The 24,110-nt window shown below is 44.2% G+C and overlaps 1 protein-coding gene across 1 annotated transcript; it reads right to left on the bottom strand.

Moving 5' to 3' along the window:
• Window positions 1-6,155: 6,155 nt before the first annotated feature.
• On the bottom strand, window positions 6,156-23,421 carry LOC306928567 (uncharacterized protein). The gene is made up of 4 exons (XM_079508799.1): window positions 23,123-23,421; window positions 22,404-22,768; window positions 13,238-13,555; window positions 6,156-8,065 (listed from the first exon to the last, which is right to left on the bottom strand). The coding sequence occupies exons 2-4, from the start codon at window positions 22,492-22,494 to the stop codon at window positions 6,924-6,926; spliced, it is 1,551 nt and encodes a 516-aa protein (XP_079364925.1). The 5' UTR covers window positions 22,495-22,768; window positions 23,123-23,421; the 3' UTR covers window positions 6,156-6,923.
• Between the last annotated feature and the right edge of the window lie 689 nt (window positions 23,422-24,110).

The following is a 24,110-nucleotide window of genomic DNA, read 5'->3' as shown; positions in this document are numbered from 1 at the left end:
CAATGTTTTTTGCCGAACAAACAATTACAAAGAAGAAGAAAAGACAGGGGTTTTTTTCTTCTTCTAATTATATTATTTGATCGGCCCAAAAGTGTTCACTGTCATGATTTGTCGCAACTCGAAATGAACGGGGAATTATTTCCTGGGCCACTCGGCGTTCTGAAAGAGGCCGGGACTGCAACGCTCTATAGCAGGGGTGCCCAAAAGGTAGATCGCGATCTACCAGTAGATCACAAAGGCTGTGCAGGTAGATCACATGACATGCTCCTACAAATATATAATTTAAATATAAAATCTGCCCCTTGAATTAACACTTGATTGATTTATTGACATCCAAAAGGGCCCGACAAACCCTACCAATTCCATTTCCCCCTCTATTTCCAATTCCAAGGGCTTTTTTCTTATACAGTATGTAATGCCAGCGCTGCTATAAGCCCCCTCAGTGAAAAATGTTAACTATTTTCAGCAATGGAATAATAATGTTTTGGGTTGGTAGATCTTGTTGAGCTGGTAATTTTGAAAGTAGCTCTTAAGTCAAAAAAGTGTGGGCACCCCTGCTCTATAGGCTTCCAGTCTAGTATAGGCTAAGGTCAAAGGTGCTGCTATCTCTGATACTCTGGACTCATCATCATCATCAACATCTGGTGTTTTAGCTTTCAAAGGTGTAATGAATGTTCGTACATTCTCACTGTAGACTAAGACTATAACTACAGTCTGAATTGATCAGATATATTGACATTTAAATAGTTTGAAAACTATATTGGTAACATCAGTGGTTCCCAAAGTGGGGTCCACGGACTCCCAGGGGTCCTTAAGGAAGTTACAGGGGGTCCCGAGCAAAATGATTGTACAAAATGAGAGTGTAATAATGGACCTGTTAGGGTTAAATTAACTTTGATTTTACAATATTGTGTCTCGATGGCAGAACACCGCCCAACAGGTAAGCGCACCCCTGGAGGCCAGCAGAGGCAGAGAGAGAGAAGAGCGCACCAACCTCTAGGGCGGGTCCTGGTGGAGGGCAGGTATGTCCCGCGTCACATTCTCCATCAGCTGGAATGCGCGTCACCTGCGTTCTGTCAGAGGGGCGCGACAATACAAAAGGCAGCTCTCTCTGCCTTAGTACAGAACCAGACTCCAGGGGTGAAGCAGCACGCTATCGGGCGGTAAGTCGAGCACCACGATTCACTGCCCCATTCTATGTGCCTAAACGTGAATAGATATATATGCTTATTGTGTCCTATACTTTGTCCTACTATAGGCTTCTACAGCGCACTCACTGAGCGCTTATCTGACGGACAGTCACTTAACCGACTGGTGAAGAGGAGGAGGAAAGAGGAATAATAAGGAAACATGCACGGGATGGAAACTGAGTAAATAACTACGACCTTAGTACACAGCAGAGGAAGCGGAGTGACGCACTCATCCAAGGCTGAGTAAACGCTACTTCCCGTGCTTATATAAATGCCGAGGGCTGCAACAGACTGTTTGATCACGTACCTGCGTTCCCGTTTGCAACCGGCAGCTCTGCGGAGAGCGTGTCTGGCCTAAGTTGTACTCACTCATTCACATTCCTTGCCGAGATAGTAAATGCCATGCCAACCAGTGTGAAGTCTGCACCTGGCTCGCTGATAACAAACTATCTTTACACCTGGGAAAAACTGAATCCATTCTCTTTGGATCTAATAGTAATCTCAGCAAGGCAAATGGCTTCTTGGTTAGAGTGGGTGACAATGTTATCACACGTAAAGATGAAATTACCTACCTAGGTTCCATCCTGGAGGCTAATCTTTCCGGTGATAAAATGGCCACCAACGTAATCAAAAAGGTCAACCATAGAACAATATTCCTTTACAGGATCTCCTCACTGGTCAACAAAACACCTTGAAGACCTTAACAGGAGCCCTTGTACAGGGTTTCTTTGACTATGCATGCACCTCCTGGTACCACAGCACCTCAAAGGCCCTTAAAACCAGGCTCCAGACTTCCCAAAACAAATTGGTCAGGCTCCTACTTGACCTCGCCCCCCGAACCCACCTCACCCCTGCCCACTTCGACAGGCTGGAATGGCTTAGGGTCGACGACAGAGTACAGCATCTTGCAATGGGTCTGGTCCACAAGATTCGATACACCACCAAGATACCCATGTACCTGTCTAGATACTTCCTTAATGTTAACGAAGTCCACACCCACAACACCAGAGGGAGTGCAACGAACCATGTACAACCCAGATTCGGCACAAACAAGGGACTAAATTATTTTCGCTCCTATGCCACCAAAATGTGGAACGCCCTACCAACTGTCATTAAGACATGCGAATCCCTTGACTCCTTCAAAACCGCTCTCAAAGGGCACCTACGGACGGCTGCAATTCGAAACTGGCCCCTGTAAAATCGGAATCCCTCAAACACGAACGCAAGGACAACACAAGAGACGGTCGCGGCCACACAGCCAACTCAAGGTATGGCCACTGAGCCGACTTGGGGACCCAACGCAGCTCCTCCAAGGAAAACAAACAAATTAACGGAGCTGAACGTGAATCCCCCCCACCGCCCACCCCTTTTTTTCCCTCACTGTATATGTTTCTTTTCCCTTTTTACCTCCTTTATGATGAATTCCTGTTCTGTCTATAAAAGTGTCTATTTGTACGTCTCTAAATGTTTTGATGATTTAAACATGGTAGACCCTATTGGAAACAAGTGTAATGCTTAATTGGGTCGTCCACTCACAGTTAACAGCCTTTGTATTGAGTTTGTGCTTGAAATGTACTGTAATTCTGCAAACTGTTAATAAATTCTTCAATCAATCAATACCCACCTTTGATCGTAGTCCCGAGACAAGGTCCAGTGGCGACCCGCCAGCACCATCAAGTGGGCGAACAAAGGAACTGAACTATCAGTGTTGTATCTCACTGTACTTTGACATGCCATGCAAGTGAATATCTATGAAAGTACTATTCTGTTAACTGTCTTCTGTGATTAAAAGCCTTGGGATAGGCAAACGTCCTTCTGTCTCCTGGGTGTGTGTACCAGTCACCACAATATACATTGGGGTCCCAGAGATAAAAATGTCATTAAATAGGGGACCATAGCCTAATGTAAAAAATGTTATCAAATGGTGGTCCGTGTCTCAAATGGGTCTGAGAGGCTAAATGTCATCAAATGGTGGTCCGTGGCTCAAATGGGTCTGAGAGGCTAAATGTCATCAAATGGGTCTGAGAGGCTAAATGTCATCAAATGGTGGTCCGTGGCTCAAATGGTTCTGAGAGGCTACATGTCATCAAATGGTGGTCCGTGGCTCAAATGGGTCTGAGAGGCTAAATGTCATCAAATGGTGGTCCGTGGCTCAGATGCAGAATACATAATTGGCCTTGATATAATACAAGGGTTGAAAACCACTGATATAGACCATTGGTTCTCAACCTTTTATACTGAAGCAACAACGTCAACTCCGGGAGTGCTTGAGGGCTTAAGCACCCACTGACACAATAGTAAGCCAAATAGCGCCCACTGACTGAAGGCTGAAGCTCCCCTCCCCCTGGTCATTTTGCACTACACCTTTACGGTGTTCACAGAGGGAGGGGCAGTAACACCGCCGGGTAATCTCCACAGTCCACAGTTCCACACTGACTTGAGACCTGACAAACAAACCAGCCATCTCAGCCAAAATATCCCAAAACAATGTCCGGGGAACAGAACTGTTCCTTTTCCTCAGACTACTTTTACTTTAATTAAAAGGTAAGATTCAGTGGCTGTAATTGGGTCAAGGATCTTGCTTTCGTGAGCAATGGTGTATGAGATTGGTAATAAATTGGTGAAATCATGACATTGTTAGACCATCTGGGGGAAATAAATAAATAAATCTGCGTCGTCGTCGTCGTCCCACGCAATTCTATAGCCTACCAATCCACCTGCCGCTTAAGGCTGAAACAAGTTAAGTCTTTACTGTTGATCATTGATCATGCTGAAATGTTGAAACAAATGCTGAAACAATGTAATGTGTTCGTTGTGAACGACAGTTTCAGACAGACAGACAGACAGACAGACAGACAGACATTCATTCAGACATTGACTGAATTATAGTATGATGATAGCTCAGAGCTACGGTGGATTTTTATGAAACAAAAACCTGTCCGATACAAAGAGGATAATCCAAGCTTTCCGTACAGCTGCAATGTTTGTGAGTTTAATATTACAATCAAAACACACTTTTCTGTTTGTATAAATGGGCTCTCAAGGGTTGGTATTGCAACAAGATATTACAAATGGCATCCAAGAGTTACTTGTGGCTACTAAAATACAGCAAAATTACATTAAATCATAATCTACCTCATACAATTAACTCATAATTTACATGAATAACACCAAAATAACTTGCAATATCTCTAGGTAAAAAAGAAGAAAAAATAAAGAACATTTACATTAAGATTAAACTGTAGTAGGTAGGGGTGTAACGATGTAGTAACTATCGAAATATCAATTTTAATTAAACAAACAGAAGTATATCGATATGTAAACAACAAATATCGTATCGTATCGTTCTGACTTTGTATCGTATCGTTTTGCAATGGACATAATCGGTATCGAATCGTTTTGCAATGTAAATAATCAATGTAATCAATACTAAGTACTTGGGCATTGTTTTTAGCAATTTTTGGGAGAAAAAATAAAAAGATGGGTTTAATTACGTTTCCATTCCGTATCGCTACACTTGGTCTATTGATATAGGTGTGTATTCTCTGTGTTCATGTCAAGGTGTGGGTTTGTCCATAATGTGTGTATTCTCTGTGTTCATGTCAAGGTGAGGGTTTGTCCATAATGTGTGTATTCTCTGTGTTCATGTCAAGGTGTGGGTTTGTCCATAATGTGTGTATTCTGTGTTCATGTCAAGGTGAGGGTTTGTCTATAATGTGTGTATTCTCTGTGTTCATGTCAAGGTGAGGGTTTGTCCATAATGTGTGTATTCTCTGTGTTCATGTCAAGGTGAGGGTTTGTCTATAATGTGTGTATTCTCTGTGTTCATGTCAAGGTGAGGGTTTGTCTATAATGTGTGTATTCTCTGTGTTCATGTCAAGGTGAGGGTTTGTCTATAATGTGTGTATTCTCTGTGTTCATGTCAAGGTGAGGGTTTGTCTATAATGTGTGTATTCTCTGTGTTCATGTCAAGGTGAGGGTTTGTCCATAATGTGTGTATTCTCTGTGTTCATGTCAAGGTGTGAGTTTGTCCATAATGTGTGTATTCTCTGTGTTCATGTCAAGGTGTGGGTTTGTCCATAATGTGTGTATTCTCTGTGTTCATGTCAAGGTGTGGGTTTATCCATAATGTGTGTATTCTCTGTGTTCATGTCAAGGTGAGGGTTTGTCCATAATGTGTGTATTCTCTGTGTTCATGTCAAGGTGAGGGTTTGTCCATAATGTGTGTATTCTCTGTGTTCATGTCAAGGTGTGGGTTTATCCATAATGTGTGTATTCTCTGTGTTCATGTCAGGGTGTGGGTTTGTCCATAATGTGTGTATTCTCTGTGTTCATGTCAAGGTGTGGGTTTGTCCATAATGTGTGTATTCTCTGTGTTCATGTCAAGGTGAGGGTTTGTCCATAATGTGTGTATTCTCTGTGTTCATGTCAAGGTGTGGGTTTGTCCATAATGTGTGTATTCTCTGTGTTCATGTCAAGGTGTGGGTTTGTCCATAATGTGTGTATTCTCTGTGTTCATGTCAAGGTGAGGGTTTGTCCATAATGTGTGTATTCTCTGTGTTCATGTCAAGGTGTGAGTTTGTCCATAATGTGTGTATTCTCTGTGTTCATGTCAAGGTGTGGGTTTGTCCATAATGTGTGTATTCTCTGTGTTCATGTCAAGGTGTGGGTTTGTCCATAATGTGTGTATTCTCTGTGTTCATGTCAAGGTGTGGGTTTGTCCATAATGTGTGTATTCTCTGTGTTCATGTCAAGGTGAGGGTGTGTCCATAATGTGTGTATTCTCTGTGTTCATGTCAAGGTGTGAGTTTGTCCACAATGTGTGTATTCTCTGTGTTCATGTCAAGGTGTGGGTTTGTCCACAATGTCTGTATTCTCTGTGTTCATGTCAAGGTGAGGGTTTGTCCATAATGCGTGTATTCTCTGTGTTCATGTCAAGGTGAGGGTTTGTCCATAATGTGTGTATTCTCTGTGTTCATGTCAAGGTGAGGGTTTGTCCATAATGTGTGTATTCTCTGTGTTCATGTCAAGGTGAGGGTTTGTCCATAATGTGTGTATTCTCTGTTTTCATGTCAAGGTGAGGGTTTGTCCATAATGTGTGTATTCTCTGTGTTCATGTCAAGGTGAGGGTTTGTCCATAATGTGTTCAAATACAATGTCCATCTATTTGCCACAGAATCACTGTTTACTTATTTTCATCCATAATAATACATTTTTCCCTGCACAAAACCTGCACGATCCACAAGCTTCACACATATTTAATGCATTAGCTAAATAGTTTCGTATCGCCATAATGAACCAATATTGTCCATGTATCGTACCGTCAACCATGTATCGTGATATGTACCGTATCGCTGTTAAAATGTATTGTTACACCCCCTAGTAGTAAGGTTTTAAAATAAGAACACAAAAGAGCTGGGGAATGACACCAAAAGACCAGTCCTAATGGAGTTCTCATTTTGCTTGTCTCTGCTAGTCTCTCCTTGTCTATCCTAGTCTCTACTAGTCTCTCCTTGTCTCTCCTTGAAAAAATACAGCTGTTTAATTTGATCCTCCCAGTGAACGTGAACTTATTTATAGTGGAACATTTTTTTTCTCCCCTTGGTGTGAATACGCTGATGTCTTTTCAGAGCACTTAACTAAGTGAAAGTCTAGCTGAAACTCTTCTCACACTGTTGGCATTAATTGTGACAAGAGTTTTCTCCATTGTGGAGAAGTAGGTGTCCCTTCAGGTCAGTTGTGGTCGCGCTGGTGCCTTTTCAGGTAATCTAAACGACTGAAACTCTTGTCGCAATGTTTACAGAGGAAAGGTTTTTCCCCAGTGTGGATACGCTGGTGGGTATTCAGGTCACCTGACCGACTGAAGCTCTTGTCACAATATGTACAGTGGAAGGGTTTTTCTCCAGTGTGGACACGCAGGTGGGTCTGCAGGTAATCTGAGCGACAGAAACTCTTGTCACACTGTGTACAATGGAAAGGTTTATCTCCGTGGGTATGCTCATGTTTCTTTAGACTGCTTAGGCGAAAGTAACTCTTGTCACAGTGTGTACAACGGAAAGGTCTTTCTCCAGTGTGGACACGCTCGTGTGTCTTCAGGTCATCTGAGCGACTGAAACTCTTGTCACACTGTGTACAACGGAAAGGTCTTTCTTTAGTGTGGACACGTTGGTGTGTTTTCAGATCATGTGACCTCCAGAAACTCTTGTCACAGTGTTCACAACTGAAAGGTCTTTCCCCAGCGTGGACATGTTGGTGTGTCTTCAAGTGAACGGACTGGTTGAAACTCTTGTCACAATGTTCACAACGGAAAGGTTTCTCCCCAGTGTGGACACGCTGGTGTTTTTTCAGGTCACCTGACTGAATAAAACTCTTGTCACAGTGTTGGCAATGGAAAGGTTTTTCTCCGGTGTGGACATACCGGTGTCGCTTCAGGTTACCTGCCTGACTGAAGCTCTTGTCACAATATTTACACTGGAAACATTTGTCTCCAGTGTGGACACGCTCGTGTGTGGATAGTTTACTTGAAACACGGAAACTCTTGCTACACAGTTTACACTGGAATCTTTTGGTTTTGTCTCCAGTGTGGACGACACCACTGGAGTCCCAATCATCACTGTCTTCAGTGACTTCAGTGTCGGATCCAAGTTCAACTTCAATTTCAGAGCAGTGTGAAGAGATGTCTTCATCATCTTCACCTTTCACTGCTAGTAATCCAACAGGTTCCTCTGGTCTTTGATGTAGCTCCTCCTGTTCCTCTTTAAGCTCCTCCCGTTCCTCTTTAATGTGTGGAGGCTCTGGTTCCTCCTGGAGCAGACTGGAACTCCTCTCCTGTTCAGGAGAAACCTCCTCTTTGCACACAACCATGTGCAGGATGTCTAGGAACAGAAAAATAACACGATTAAAACATCACGTTGTGTGTGTTATACTTTCAGCCTAAACGTTTACTCTACCTCCGTGCTGTTTACATTTTGTTTTACTTATACAATATTCAGTCAATTAATTAATATGTGACTGCACCTGGCAGAATGGTCCTCATCTCGCCTAGAATGAAAAGGCAGAAAATGGCATTCCAAGAGATTATTGATTTGGGGAAATTAAATGTATACATTTATAAGTCAAAGTAGGCTTGTTTTTTCGGTAACTTTACCTCTGTTTTGGGGGCAGAGAGGTGCAGTTCAGAGATTTACATACAGATTTCGATATGTCTCTGTCCTCCTCACGCTCTGAGCACCGCCATTAGCGTGCTTGTGTGTTTGTAAACACATAATTCTTCAACATGGCTATAGTATGGAGGAGCATTTGGGATTTTATAGCTACGGTGGAAGTAACTCTTAGTGTCTCTCGGCTGGAGATAAATGGACACCTGATGGGAGAGCAGATACTGTGGGATAACGCTTCTGCTGCTCACAGGCAAAATATCCCACTGCCGAGCGAGGGGTTATACTTTACAGAAAATAAACAAAACCACGTAGCTACTCACCGAAACAAAGCCTGCTAGACCTAGGAAAAAGTCTATTCTCCGGGCTGGGAAGCGTCTCAGGTCCCCAGTTTCTCGATAAAATGCATTTTGTGCCATTTTAATAAAGTCATGTACCGGACGGATTAACTTCTTCTATTACGGCATTTCAGAGTTGCGCCTGCATCCAATCCACTTCGATGCATTTTATTTCATGACAAAAATAGTGCATTTTAGAGAGAAGATGCAGAACAGAGACGCTTCCCAGCCTGGAGAATAGACTTTCACCAACACAAAACAACCAACAAAAGGTTTTGTTTCGGTGATTAGCGGAGTAGTTTTATTTATTTTCGGTAAAGTTGGACCCTTCGCATAGCAGTGGAATTTATACCCGTGAGCAGCAGAGTCTTTCCTGTCAGGGTGTTAGTGTGGTGAGAGACCAGGGCTAGAGGCTAGCTAGCTAGCCTAGCTAGCTGTCTGTGTGTTCTGTGTTAACAGAGAGAGAGATTTTCTGGATGGCTTCAACACTTCAATGTTATTGTAGCGACCCCAGGGCATGGATACAGAGACAGGCACACAGTGTTATTGTAGCGACCCCAGGGCATGGATACAGAGACAGGCACACAGTGACCCCAGGGCATGGATACAGAGACAGGCACACAGTGTTATTGTAGCGACCCCAGGGCATGGATACAGAGACAGGCACACAGTGTTTGTGTTATTGTAGCGACCCCAGGGCATGGATACAGAGACAGGCACACAGTGTTTGTGTTATTGTAGCGACCCCAGGGCATGGATACAGAGACAGGCACACAGTGTTATTGTAGCGACCCCAGGGCATGGATACAGAGACAGGCACATAGCGACCCCAGGGCATGGATACAGAGACAGGCACACAGTGTTATTGTAGCGACCCCAGGGCATGGATACAGAGACAGGCACACAGTGTTATTGTAGCGACCCCAGGGCATGGATACAGAGACAGGCACACAGTGTTTGTGTTATTGTAGCGACCCCAGGGCATGGATACAGAGACAGGCACACAGTGTTTGTGTTATTGTAGCGACCCCAGGGCATGGATACAGAGACAGGCACACAGTGTTATTGTAGCGACCCCAGGGCATGGATACAGAGACAGGCACACAGCGACCCCAGGGCATGGATACAGAGACAGGCACACAGTGTTATTGTAGCGACCCCAGGGCATGGATACAGAGACAGGCACACAGTGTTATTGTAGCGACCCCAGGGCATGGATACAGAGACAGGCACACAGTGTTATTGTAGCGACCCCAGGGCATGGATACAGAGACAGGCACACAGTGTTATTGTAGCGACCCCAGGGCATGGATACAGAGACAGGCACAACCCCAGGGCATGGATACAGAGACAGGCACAACCCCAGGGCATAGATACAGAGACAGGCACACAGTGACCCCAGGGCATGGATACAGAGACAGGCACACAGTGACCCCAGGGCATAGATACAGAGACAGGCACACAGTGTTATTGTAGCGACCCCAGGGCATGGATACAGAGACGACCCCAGGGCATGGATACAGAGACAGGCACACAGTGTTATTGTAGCGACCCCAGGGCATGGATACAGAGACCCCAGGGCATGGATACAGAGACCCCAGGGCATGGATACAGAGACAGGCACACAGTGACCCCAGGGCATGGATACAGAGACAGGCACACAGTGCCCACACAGTGACCCCAGGGCATGGATACAGAGACAGGCACACAGTGTTTGTGTTATTGTAGCGACCCCAGGGCATGGATACAGAGACAGGCACACAGTGTTTGTGTTATTGTAGCGACCCCAGGGCATGGATACAGAGACAGGCACACAGTGACCCCAGGGCATGGATACAGAGACAGAGCGACCCCAGGGCATGGATACAGAGACAGGCACACAGTGTTTGTGTTATTGTAGCGACCCCAGGGCATGGATACAGAGACAGGCACACAGTGTTTGTGTTATTGTAGCGACCCCAGGGCATGGATACAGAGACAGGGATAGGGACAGGGACATGGATACAGAGACAGGCACACAGTGTTATTGTAGCGACCCCAGGGCATGGATACAGAGACCCCAGGGCATGGATACAGAGACCCCAGGGCAGAGACCCCAGGGCATGGATACAGAGACCCCAAGGCAGAGACCCCAGGGCATGGATACAGAGACCCCAGGGCAGAGACCCCAGGGCATGGATACAGAGACCCCAGGGCAGAGACCCCAGGGCATGGATACAGAGACAGGCACACAGTGTTATTGTAGCGACCCCAGGGCATGGATACAGAGACCCCAGGGCATGGATACAGAGACCCCAGGGCAGAGACCCCAGGGCATGGATACAGAGACCCCAGGGCAGAGACCCCAGGGCATGGATACAGAGACCCCAGGGCAGAGACCCCAGGGCATGGATACAGAGACCCCAGGGCAGAGACCCCAGGGCATGGATACAGAGACCCCAGGGCAGAGACCCCAGGGCATGGATACAGAGACAGGCACACAGTGTTATTGTAGCGACCCCAGGGCATGGATACAGAGACAGGCACACAGTGTTATTGTAGCGACCCCAGGGCATGGATACAGAGACAGGACCCCAGGGCATGGATACAGAGACAGAGTGACCCCAGGGCATGGATACAGAGACCCCAGGGCATGGATACAGAGACAGACCCCAGGGCATGGATACAGAGACATGGATACAGAGACAGGCACACAGTGTTTGTGCTTTTATAGACATAATGTGTGTAAATTAAAGGACCACTTCACCACTTTTCAACCTATCTTCATATAATAGTATTTTAAACAGACTTATAGCTTGTTACGTAGACAGCTCTAGAATTGCACTTTATGTAGTCATAGCACTTTATAGTACACATGTATAATATATTATATAGTATAGTATACATAGTTTACATAGATACTCCACTGTTACGTTCTTAGTTTACGCATGATTCATGATAACTACTTTTTATATATGTGATGTATGCCATGCTTTTGTTATTGCTTAATGTAAGTCGCTCTGGATTAAGAGCGTCTGCTAAATGCCTAAATTGAAAATTGTAATAGGTCCTCACTAATAATCATGATAAAATGGCACAATGTTTTTCTACTCAGTCTGTGTCTCATAGGAGGGCTGTGGGCAGTTTAGAAACCGTCCTCCAGTGACATATTTTTTTTTTTACAAAAATGTTTAGATTTTCATTATCGTGAGAACGATGGCTTCCATTTTCGCATTGCAACTTTTCAGGACTAGAAAGCCTGCCGTTTCTATTAGCTTGTATTCCCCATCGATGATGTCACTGGAGGACGGTTTCTGAACTGCCCACAGCCCTCCTATGAGACACAGGCCGAGTAGAAAAGAATTGCGCCATTCTTTTCATGATTATTAGTGAGGACCTATTATATGAAGATAGGTTGAAAAGTGGTGAAGTGGTCCTTTAATACATCGTTCAAATAAGGCCGTCAGCGCTGCTAGTTAGCGCTGTTAAATCAACATCCGGTGAGGGGAGGATACGGAGCGTGTATACACTGACACCACGCTAGACAGGAACGCCCAAAAACGTCACATCTGGTTTTAGCCTAGGGTAAGAATTTTCTATGGCTGCCAATGCAACTTGGTCAAATCCTTAATCACATACGGACAAACATCTATGCCGATGCTATCTAACTTGCGGAGGTAGCGTGCCTTGTCCACGGGCAACAGATCTTTCAACGTATGGCATTGCAAATACGTTTGATAATCGCTACTCTGCTCAATATTGTTTTGAAAATGCCGCAAATTGCATTGCAGTGAACGAGTGCAAATCACAACTTCCCCCGGTTGTGGGCGGAGTCACAGTTTGAGGCGCTGTTTACGCGCAGTGGTGTCAGTGTATGTATGTGTATGGAAATCAGCGCATACAGTGGGTGGGCTTTAGACCGGATGTAAGCCCTGCACACATGTGGACATCATCTGTTTATTCGGTTTTATCTTAAAGTCTCAGGGAAAGTGCAATATTGTATGGCCATTAACATGTAGAAATTCTAGCATGATTTACCATTTATTTTCCCTAAAATTAGTGTCAATATTTTTGATTCAGTGATTGTGTCACTGGTGTACTGTAGCTATTTACAGCCAGGTAGTGTATGAGTTAAATTGAATTGTTGTACTTTCAAAATGGTTTATTGTGGCACCTTACACATTGCATTGTTTGTACTACTGGCTTAAACATATCATGTCAGAGTTCTAGATTCTTTATGTTCGTGATTTTTATGTACGTGATTTTTTTTGTACGTGATTTTTATGTAATCATACAAGTGGGAATCATACAAGTGAAAAATCGTGAAAATGTGGCACAAATCTTTGAATATATATTATTTCAGGGCGAACGTTTTTAACTAAAATCTTTGCTTCTGGGGGGGTCCCTGGACGCATTTTCAGATGGGGGTCCGCGGCCAAATCCAGATAATTCTGGGGGTCTTTGACATGAAAAAGGTTGAGCACCACTGACATAGAAACAGGTTTTTTCAGGATTTACAAGACATATTTTTTTAGAATCGACCTCAGGTCTAAATGGGTTAACACTGACTGACCTCCACTGCTCTCCTCTTCAGTGTCTGATTCAAGCTTGACTTCCACTTCAGAGCAGCGTGAAGGGGGCGTGTCTTCAGAGCAGCGTGAAGGGGGTGTGTCTTCAGAGCAGCGTGAAGGGGGCGTGTCTTCATCGCCAACTTCACTTTTCACTGCTAGAAGAGTCAACGTTGATCCACCAGGATCCTCTGGGATTGGAAGTAGATCTACCTCCTCCTCCTCTTTAATGTGTGGAGGCTCTGGTTCCTCCTGGAGCAGACTGGAGCTCCTCTCCTGTTCAGGAGAAACCTCCTCTTTACACACAACCATGTGCAGGATGTCTAGGAGCAGAAAAATACAATAAAAAAATTAGTAACAGGGTGTGTCTGGGGAGGATTCTGCGACAGTAAAGGTGTGCGCCTGTGTCTAGGGAGGTTTCCACAACATAGTGTGGTACGAGGCGTCAAAAAAACAGCTCCCGTAGGATTTTTGTGCTAAAAGAGTCCAAACTATGAGAAAATGATGGGGTTCAAATTTTCCCGACCCCCACCCCGTTTCTGGGGGGGTCATCTATTTGGGAACTCCCAGAACAGTATGCCAGCCAGTTAATGTCCGATTTTCATAATATTAGAATTGTTTTGTATGTTTTAAAACATTCTGAGTTGATTTCTTAAACTTTTAAAGTGGTCAGAAGAATCTTTTTTGACTTTTGGTAGGGGTGTTTCCTCACCTGGGACCTCCCGGACTGACCCCTGGGCCTATCCCAGTTCTCATTACATTCCTCGCTCTGTTCCTGCTCCAGAATATTGTCAAATTAGATCATAAATGAAGCATAAAAGTATTTGTAGCTGGGCTCTGATATCAAAAAATAGTATTAGCCAATACCAGGGGTCTTCCACATGGGGCCCATGACCCCTAGGGGGTCCTCATAGTTACTACAGGGGCCCACCCCATTGTGGAACTTTTTTTTACATTAAACCACTTGAACCATAGCATCCCTTTTCCAAGGAGAACTTTAGCCAACAATAGCTGATCTACAAGGTTGTAGGGCATTCACTAAAAAATCGATTTATCGATTTCATTAACACAATTCGATTCAGATTAGGAGGAGTCGAAAGTTAAAAAAAATAAAAAAAAGTTTATCCCATATCATATTTTTTGCTCTGTGTGCGTGCGTACAGAATTCAAACTGTAGCATTGATTATTGTCACGGACAGAAGTCAAGCCTTGGTTTCTGTTAACCTCCAGTCGCTGTCATAAGAACGGGAGGTGCGCTCATGAACACGGCAGCAGAGCCTATTTGTGCACGGCTGCACGCGCACCTGCAGCCCATCAAGTATAATTTATGCTTCGTCCCGCGATGGTGTCGCGCACGCAGACCTCTACGCTCACAAGTCACAACAGTCGCATCTGCGATGCGATGTGAGCTTGTATATCAGCTGTTCTCTGTGCGCAACACTGTTGGGAATTGATTACATGAAACAGTCACCCGTGCGCCCAGTCCCAATGTTTGTAAACAAATAATTGGTCTATTAGTTTGCATTGCATTCAGAAGTTCAGAACGCGCCCTTAATTAAAAACCAACTGCAGCTGTGTATGTGGCTCTCAGCGCGCGTGTCCCACTATTGACTGGCTGAATTTGAAGTTTGAACTGCGCTGCGTCAGAGAAGTAACAGATAGAAGCGCGCAAACTTTATCCCCAAACGATATCCCCCTCACCTCCATGCTGGAAATAAAACGTCTGGCTTTCCGAGGCTACATCCGTGCTGACGCAATGACTCCTGTTTCTGGTTTAGCTTTACGCGCGGGGCACATCATATGAACCTCTCCGTCTCCGGTCAGTGCGGTGCGGGTTGTTGTTTATTTGCATGGCTCAGAAAATAAGTAACAAACTAACATGAGAACGTTATCGAGTTGGAGGGGAAGGAGGAGGAGAAGGTTCACGTGGAAGGTAATGCAGATTGTATTCTGATGATGTGCCAAACTGCTGCTGGCTGCTGTGATGATAATATATAGACCTATGTCTTCTATATTGTGTTCTGAAGGTCGGGCTGACTGCCACTAGTGTTAATGTTATATTTTGTATTGTGTACTTCTCGGGCCGCTGTGCTGCTCTGTGCTGCTGCGCTGCTGCTGCTGGCGCTGTGTGCCAATGATGCCCCCTCTCCTGTTGTGTTCTCTTTTCTGGTCTCTGGTCTGTGTACCAGTGTGCGACGCACACACTGTTTAGTATTTACTATTATAGTTTTATGTTTTGATAATCAGCGCTTTGCCATATAGATGATACATACACTGTGCCATATTGGAGAGGCCACTGTGTGCGCAGTGCTTTGTTTGACAGGCTCCGTATTGCGCGCACCTCCACCCGCCCCTGTTGAGCGCGCGCACCTCCACCCCCCCCCCCCCCCCCCCCCCCCCCCCCGTCATACAAAACGATAAATCGACTCCACTTCGACTTTACTGTCTGACAAGTCGACTTGGAAAAATCTCAAGTCGTTAATGCCCTACAAGGTTGTAGTTTGAGCTTGTAGATCAGCTATTTTCAAAGTAAGGTGCCTCAGACCCAAGTGTAGCAAATATTGCTGCTAAATAAAGATCAGCCAAGATCAGTCAGGCTGCTGCTGTCTTTCTCTTTTCTCTTCGTCTTTCTGTTGTCGGTCAGGTGACTGGGAGGGCTACTTGTCATCCTTAGAGGAACTCATCAAGTATTTCTTTGCTTGTGATCTCCTTAACTATGCTCGACTGATGCCAGTCTATCTTGCCCAAATGAACGCTCTTGAACAGGATGACCCAGAAACATGGAACGCACTGAAGTCAGGTGAATTTGTGGTGGCAAAGTCAGAGATACCGTTCACTCATCTCTTCACAGATCAAGCCCTTCAGCAGGAAATCAAGAAGCTAAAGGGACATAGTGGGATGGTTGGACTCAGTAGAGATGAAGCAGCTCTGGACCGACTAGTCACTACCACACCGCATCTACCACACCTCATCTTTCTGGTCTAGTGAATCAGTACCTCAACAGCTTCCCAAAAGCTTCCAGGTCTTCAAGGAAAGAACATTATCAGCTCTCAGGAGAGATTGCATTGAGGTCAAGAGAAAATGCTCTCAAGCAATGTAAATTGATTGAGTTGCACTGTGGAGGCAATCCGTTCAAAGAGAACACACCATTGAAGAGTCTGGTTTCATCAGCGCTTGTGTCAGATGGGGCAAAAAATTACATTCTTAATTGTGCAGATAAGGGCCAGAAGCGCTTTGAGGAGTTTGTTTCTGAACGATTGATCTCTACATCAAGTCTCTCAGTGTGGGACAAAATGACAAAACTCAAGTTGAAGACCTTTTCAAATTGTATGGAAAAAACGAAAGTACGTATCGGAGACAAAGTCATCAAGTTGCGTGAGGAACGTCAACTGCTGGGACGATTTTGAATCATCCAAGGCGACCAAGTTTAGTTCCTAAACTTGAGGAGACAATTGGTGAATATGAGATGTCAATAGTTCCCCGTTCTCTGTGTGCCGTTGATGGAACCCTGTATATTCCCACAGACAAAGCCAGTCTGATGCATGCAGTAGAAGATGCCAAGGCAGAGCCTTTGTCCCAGAGCCTGATCTGATGCAGGAAGATCTTCCAGGTATCCCACAGCCTGTCAAAGTTCTGATAGTTGAGGCCATGGGTGTGCTTCAGAGCATGAAGAAGACACCAACCATGCTGAAGCTGGCAGATCTTCAGGATGCATTCAACAAACGCATCAAAACGATGATGGCTGGCTATGATGGACGCATTGTCTTTGATCGGTACATGGATCAGTCTTTAAAGAATAAGACTCGACAGAAGAGAGCAACTTCATCTGTAGAATACGAAATCCATCCAGAGATGAAGCTCACCATGTCCATCAAGGAACTCCTATCTGCATCATCAACCAAGAGGAAGCTGACATGTGTGTTAGGCCAGGGACTGCTTGAGTATTTCTCAAGGGACAGCTCTTTCACGCTGGTTGTCATATAACTTAATCAAGGGACGTGATTTTGAGAAGGTGCACACACATGAAGAGGCTAATACCCTGATTCCTCATCAAGGGCCTCTGTTGCTAATGGTGCTTTGCGAGACATATGTGTTTGGTCACCCGACACTGATGTTCTCCTGCTGTTACTTGACTTGGTGTCTTGTGAATGCATTGCAGCTCCAACTTCTCTGAAATTTTCTCAAACAATAACCTGCCTTGCACTCTCTGCAAATGCTATGGTGGAAACTGTGTCAACACTATTAGGGAGGACATTCAAGAGTGAGAAGTTGCAATACCTTTATTCCCTGCAGTCAACCATAATGGTAGAATACTAATAAACTATCAAAGTACTTTACATAAACGCAAGATATTCTAATACTATTCGAAATACTTGCAAATCACATACATGGGTGCAAGAATATGGGCAAAACTAGTCCCGGACCCCCTGTGGAAGACCCCATGTAGCTACTACTCATTTTTGTAATCAGTGCCCAGCTACAAAAACTTTTAATGCTTAAATTATTATCTAATTTGACATTGTTCTGGAACAGGAGCAGAGCAAGGAATGTAATGAGTACTGAGATGAGTCCGGGGGGTCACGGGTGAAGAAAGACCGCAACCAAAAGTCAGAAAAGATTAATCTGGCTACTTTCAAAGTGTAAGAAATCAACTTTAAAAACCTAGAAAACAACCCTAATATTATGAAAATCGGACATTGTCTGGCGTACCATTATGGGTGGTCCCAAAATATATAACCCCCCAAATAAGGGGTGGGGGTCGGGAAAATTTGAACCCCATCATTTTCTGACAGTTTGGTCCCTATGAAAGCCAAAAAAGCAAAAAAATCCTACGGAAATACACCTCGTACCACACTAACAGTAAAAGTGTGTCTCTCTGTCTATTGATATGGTACGATTTGAGACGAGTATCGGCAAGGAATACGATACGATTATTGCCATATAGTGATAGTGGCGTCCCTGTGGGGTTTGGGGTAGGGTGTCAACCAATGCCTGTTGGACTCTTAGTACGTCATAAGTTCAGACCAAAACGAGACATAGACGTTGACGCAGACAGTTAACACGGAGCCCGCCAGAAACGGCGAACACAGAGGGTTAAATTAGTACCCTAGCCCACGAACATGGTAAATGGTGCATTTTTATATAGCGCCTTTATCCAAGGCGCTTTACATAGATTGTACATTACATTCACCCATTCACAGTTCACACACACATTCATACACCGATTGCGGCGGAAGCCATGCAAGGTACCAACCAGCACATCGGGAGCAATTTGGGGTTCAGTGTCTTGCCCAAGGACACTTCGACATGTAGACAGGAGGAGCCGGGATTCGAACCGCCGACCCATGGATCATTGGACGACCTGCTCTACCTCCTGAGCCACAGTCGCCCATGATTAAACCCTGGCAGTACGCTATTAATTAATGGGTGCCTGCTATTTATATATTGTTATATCACTACATACCGTAATAATGTTATCTATCTATAAATGCACCAAGTCTCTGTCTGTCTGTCTGTCTGCCTGTCTGTCTGTCTGTCTGTCTGTCTGTCTTCCACCTTCCACGTTATCAGAAATGACTTTAGACAGGTGGGAGACTTTAGTTAAACTTGCAACGTGACACATTACATTACCTGGGTTACATCTTCTGATAGTTCTACTTGAATGTCGTAATCAATGGAAAAAATGATCCCGTTTAGTGTTTCATTATAGCGTGAAGTCGCAAACGTGACGAAATAGGACAGCTCTGTCGTGACGCATCTGATCATGAACGCATATAGATGCCAAGGACCCGACAGTGATGTCACTGTTATGCTTATGGTAACAACACAGACGTAGCACTCAAAGGAATTATAAACAAGGGGCTAAGCTTCCTGCTGGTAAACCACAGAGACCTGACATCACTGGTGAATCCTTGGTATTGCGACGAGTCAACTTTTCTTTGCTGGAAAGTTATATTCGTGGCCGAGGAACTGAATTCCCGGGGGAATTCTGCCGGTTAAGACACACGCGTGGCCGGTTAAGACACACGCGTGGCCGGTTAAGACACACGCGTGGCCGGCTAAGACACACGCGTGGCCGGTTAAGACACACGCGTGGCCGGTTAAGACACACGCGTGGCCGGTTAAGACACACGCGTGGCCGGCTAAGTCACACGCGTGGCCGGTTAAGACACATACTGTACATGAGGACACCATGACATCATCATACTGTACATGTCACATGTACAGTATGATTGTGGCAGGCGGTGCACACCATAACTCCCCAATGAGCTGACCACCTTCTACGGGACCAGCTCCAACTGTGGCAGCCAAGCAGAACAAATTACACTGATTATACTTGCTTATTACATGGCTTGGTTGAATGCTTGATCCTGATTGGTCAATCGCTGAATTCAGCGGTGTGTTATTTCTTGATAACAGACCGCTCCGCTCTATAACAGACCTCTCTGCTCTATAACAGACCGCTCCGCTCTATAACAGACCGCTGGCTAATCAAACCCTCGGAGCACCTGCTGCGCCAACATGACAACATGACATCCATGATGTAAACACACACACACGCAATGTCATTTACAGCTAAACATTGCCCTCAAAAATATTTGAGCGAGAAATAGACGAAGCAGTAACACGAAAATGGATTCTATTTGATCAACACTCACTTTCTTGTTTTCCGACACTGCTGGGCAGACGCAGACAAAGCTGCAGCTGGCCAGACGCAGCCAGCGCAACACTTTCATTATCGCAAGCAAGGAAATACCTTGTTTTGTTGTGTTTTGGGTCAATTTATTAATGTATGTATTAAAGGGGAATACCACTCATCAACATTTTACTATGTCATTAATATACCTTAGAGCTGAAAAAAATCATTAACATGGTGAAACACATCTTGATGAATGCCCCTTTAAGTAGCCGTGTAATAAGAGGGATAATGTATGTCATGCTCATTGTTTATAGATAAATCAGCCTGTCGGTGATTTATCTATAAACATTGACCACTCAGCCATACATTATCCCTTACATATTCTCTTCATTAACGTTTTTCAGTTTTGAAGTGTTTTCAAAGATTTCAAACTGGCCAAAGTAACCCCCTTGCACAAGAAAGGGAGTAAATTAGACCCCGGCAACTACCGCCCTATTTCTATGCTTAGCTCCATCTTAAAAGTGATGGAAAAAATAGTCTATGGACAGGTTGAAAAGTATCTTGCCACAAATAAATTAATGTACGAGTTCCAATCTGGCTTCAGAACATCCCACTCCACTGACACATGCCTACTCTATTTGAGCGACCACATCAAACATGAGGTGGATGCTGGCAAATACTGCGGCATGGTTATGCTGGACCTCCAAAAGGCTTTTGACACCGTGAACCACTCCATACTGGTTAACAAGCTAAAAGCAATTGGTTTTGATAGCACATCAGTGAGCTGGATGCAATCCTACCTGGAGGGGAGAGAACAGATGGTGGAGGTGAATGGAACACTGTCCCCTCCCCCCTCCCAGTGAGCTGTGGTGTTCCACAAGGAAGCATACTAGGGACTTTACTATTGCTAATATATGTAAACGACATGACATCAGCTTGTGACTGCAACTTGTTCCTGTTCGCAGATGACTCGGCACTGCTAGTCTCGGACAGGAACAAACTGCAGGTTGAAAATGCCCTCAGCTCTGAACTCGGTAGAATCTGCACCTGGCTCGCTGATAACAAACTATCTTTACACCTGGGAACTGAATCCATTCCCTTTGGATCTAATAGTAATCTCAGCAAGGCAAATGACTTCTTGGTTAGAGTGGGTGACAATGTTATCACACGTAAAGATGAAATTACCTACCTAGGTTCCATCCTGGAGGCTAATCTTTCCGGTGATAAAATGGCCACCAACGTAATCAAAAAAGTCAACCAAAGAACAAGATTCCTTTACAGGATCTCCTCACTGGTCAACAAAAACACCTTGAAGACCTTAACAGGAGCCCTCGTACAAGGTTTCTTTGACTATGCATGCACCTCCTGGTACCACAGCACCTCAAAGGCCCTTAAAACTAGGCTCCAGACTTCCCAAAACAAACTGGTCAGGCTCCTACTTGGCCTCACCCCCCGAACCCACCTCACCCCTGCCCAAATTGACAGGCTGGAATGGCTTAGGGCCGATTCATACTCCTATTTTACCGCTGTTTCGGCGCTGTAGTGCCGAAATGATTTCGGCTCGTCAGAAATTTTCAGTAGCACCGAAGAGCCGACTTTAGGACGGTCCCCGCCCCCCCGAACCTCAAATGACGTCACATTGTAGGCTCTACAGAGCCGAACCGACTTTTATTCGGCTCTAAAATAGGAGTATGAATCGGCCCTTAGGTCGACGACAGAGTACAGCATCTTGCAATGGGTCTGGTCCACAAGATTCGATACACCACCAAGATACCCATGTACCTGTCTAGATACTTCCTTAATGTTAACAAAACCGTAAAATCTGAATCCCCCTACCCCTTTTTCCCCTCACTGTATGTTTCTTTTCCCTTTTTACCTCCTTTATGATGAATTCCTGTTCTGTTCTTTGACTATATAGAAGTGTCTATTTGTACGTCTCTAAATGTTTTGATGAATTGAACAAGGTGGACCCTCTTGTAAACAAGTGTAATGGTTTATGGTGTCATCCACTCACAGTTAACAGTCTTTGTATTGAGTTTGTGCTTGAAATGTACTGTAATTCTGCAAACTGTTAATAAATATTTCAATCAATCAATCAATCGATGTTATATTTTGCTATCTATCTATTGATTGATTGATTGATTGAAAAATGTATTAACAGTTTGCAGAATTACAGTACATTTCAAGCACAAACTCAATACAAAGGCTGTTAACTGTGAGTGGACGACCCAATTAAGCATTACACTTGTTTCCAATAGGGTCCACAATGTTCAATCTATCTATCTATCTATCTATCTATCTTGCTATATATCTGTCTATCTATCTATCTATCTATCTATCTATCTATCTATCTATCTATCTATCTATCTATCTATCTATCTATACACTGTTGAAGCAAAAATGATTCCACTGACAAATTATAGTGCAACTAGCAACTGTATGTGTATGTATGTGACAATATATAATAAACACTTAAAGCTAGAACAACAGAAGACAGAGAGAGAGAGAGAGAGAGAGACAGTGAAACTCACTGAGGTCTGGCTGGTGTTCAGAGTCCTCCTGGTGTTCAGAGTCCTCCTGTTTCACTGAAACGGGTCTGGCTGGATCTGGAGAGTTCATCATCTGCAGCTGTCTGTCTGTCTGTATGTCTGTCTGTCTGGACTCCACACAGTCAGTCTGTCTGTCTGTCTGTCTGTCTGTCTGTCTGTCTGTCTGTCTGGACTCCACACAGTCTGTCTGTCTGTCCTCCACAGAGTCTGTCTGTCTGTCTGTCTGTACTCCACAGAGTCTGTCTGTCTGTCTGTCTGTCTGTCTGTCTGGACTCCACAGAGTCAGTCAGTCAGTCAGTCAGTCAGTCTGTCTGTCTGTCCGTCTGTCTGTCTGGACTCCACACAGTCTGCAATGAAACAGGACTTTAAGATAAACTCCTCTTATTCAACTTCAACAATATGATAAGGACGGATTAACTAATTGTGTTAATAACTCGTTAAATGGGTTTGTTACTTTTTCACAGAACACTTCAAATATATTTCATGGAAATGGAAATAAAATAAATGTCCAATAATGTTGTTATTATGTTAATATGTGTTGTTACCACATAGGCCTATGCACGCACGCACGCACGCACGCACACACACACACACACACACACACACACACACACACACACACACAGTGTACGTGCATGGTACCTTAGTTACAACGTGTCTGGACGCAGCAGGCTGAGCAGCTAACGAGGTGTTTCACTCACATCTTCAATCTCATCCCAGGTTAATGTCAGAGGATCTGGAAAGAAGAAGCTCTGGTTGCTCAAAGCTCTGTTTGGGACGAGTTGGGTTGTCCTCTTTGTGTCTTCAGGTTGAGAAGGACTGGGACAGACAGACTGGACCTCAAAATAAGGTCCAACTGGGTTAAGTTCCACTTTAGCTAGAGAACGTCTTGTAATGGACGCTTCCCGTTTCTTCACAAGGTGCAAAGACAATGATCTGAGCCAGACGGTAGACTTAGGGTTGTAAATGTACAGTACCGCATATTACATAATAATGATGTTCGTTCACTCTCTGCTCTGTTGTTGTTGTTTCAACCCGGACGAGAGAGAGAAGCGCTCAGTCACTCAGTCACTGCCAGATTGTGTGAGAGAAATAAGCAACCACTGCCAGGACCATGGAAACAATCCCAAAAGAAGCGAAGGCTATATTTTCTTTTCTTTTTGCAATGATTAAGCAAAAAAGTAGCTAATTTTAACACTAATCAAGGCAACATTACATGGAAGTTAAATCGAAGATGATTGATTGATTGTAGTATTTATTAACAGTTTGCAGAATGTCTACATTTCACAATAAAAGCACAACTCAATACAGAGACTGTTACTGAGGACGACTCACTGATACAGCATTACACTGGTTTACTACACGGTCCACCATGTTCAATTCATCACAACATTTTTGAGTACAAATGTACCCTACCTTATTTCAAGATGTCTTCTATCATTTGCAATGATGAGTAAGCATCTATGACAAAGGACCATGAAAATATGACTTATACAAGTCATATTTTTCTTTTTTTAATATAAAAAAATGTTCATATAGCTCAAATTGCCCCAGGTAAGGGGTAAGTTGACCAACGTGATATTTTAATTATAAAAGTTTAAACTTGAACAGATAATGTATTCACTTTACACTTTTCCCTTTTGCAAATAGCTAATTATTTGTTTGTTTATTTGTTATGCTATTCAGAAC

The sequence above is a fragment of the Electrona antarctica genome (assembly GCF_951216825.1).
Source record: "Electrona antarctica genome assembly, chromosome: 8".
Taxonomy (NCBI): domain Eukaryota; kingdom Metazoa; phylum Chordata; class Actinopteri; order Myctophiformes; family Myctophidae; genus Electrona; species Electrona antarctica.
The sequence above is the reverse complement of the archived record's forward strand: the minus strand, read 5'-3'. Positions and strand labels throughout refer to the sequence as shown.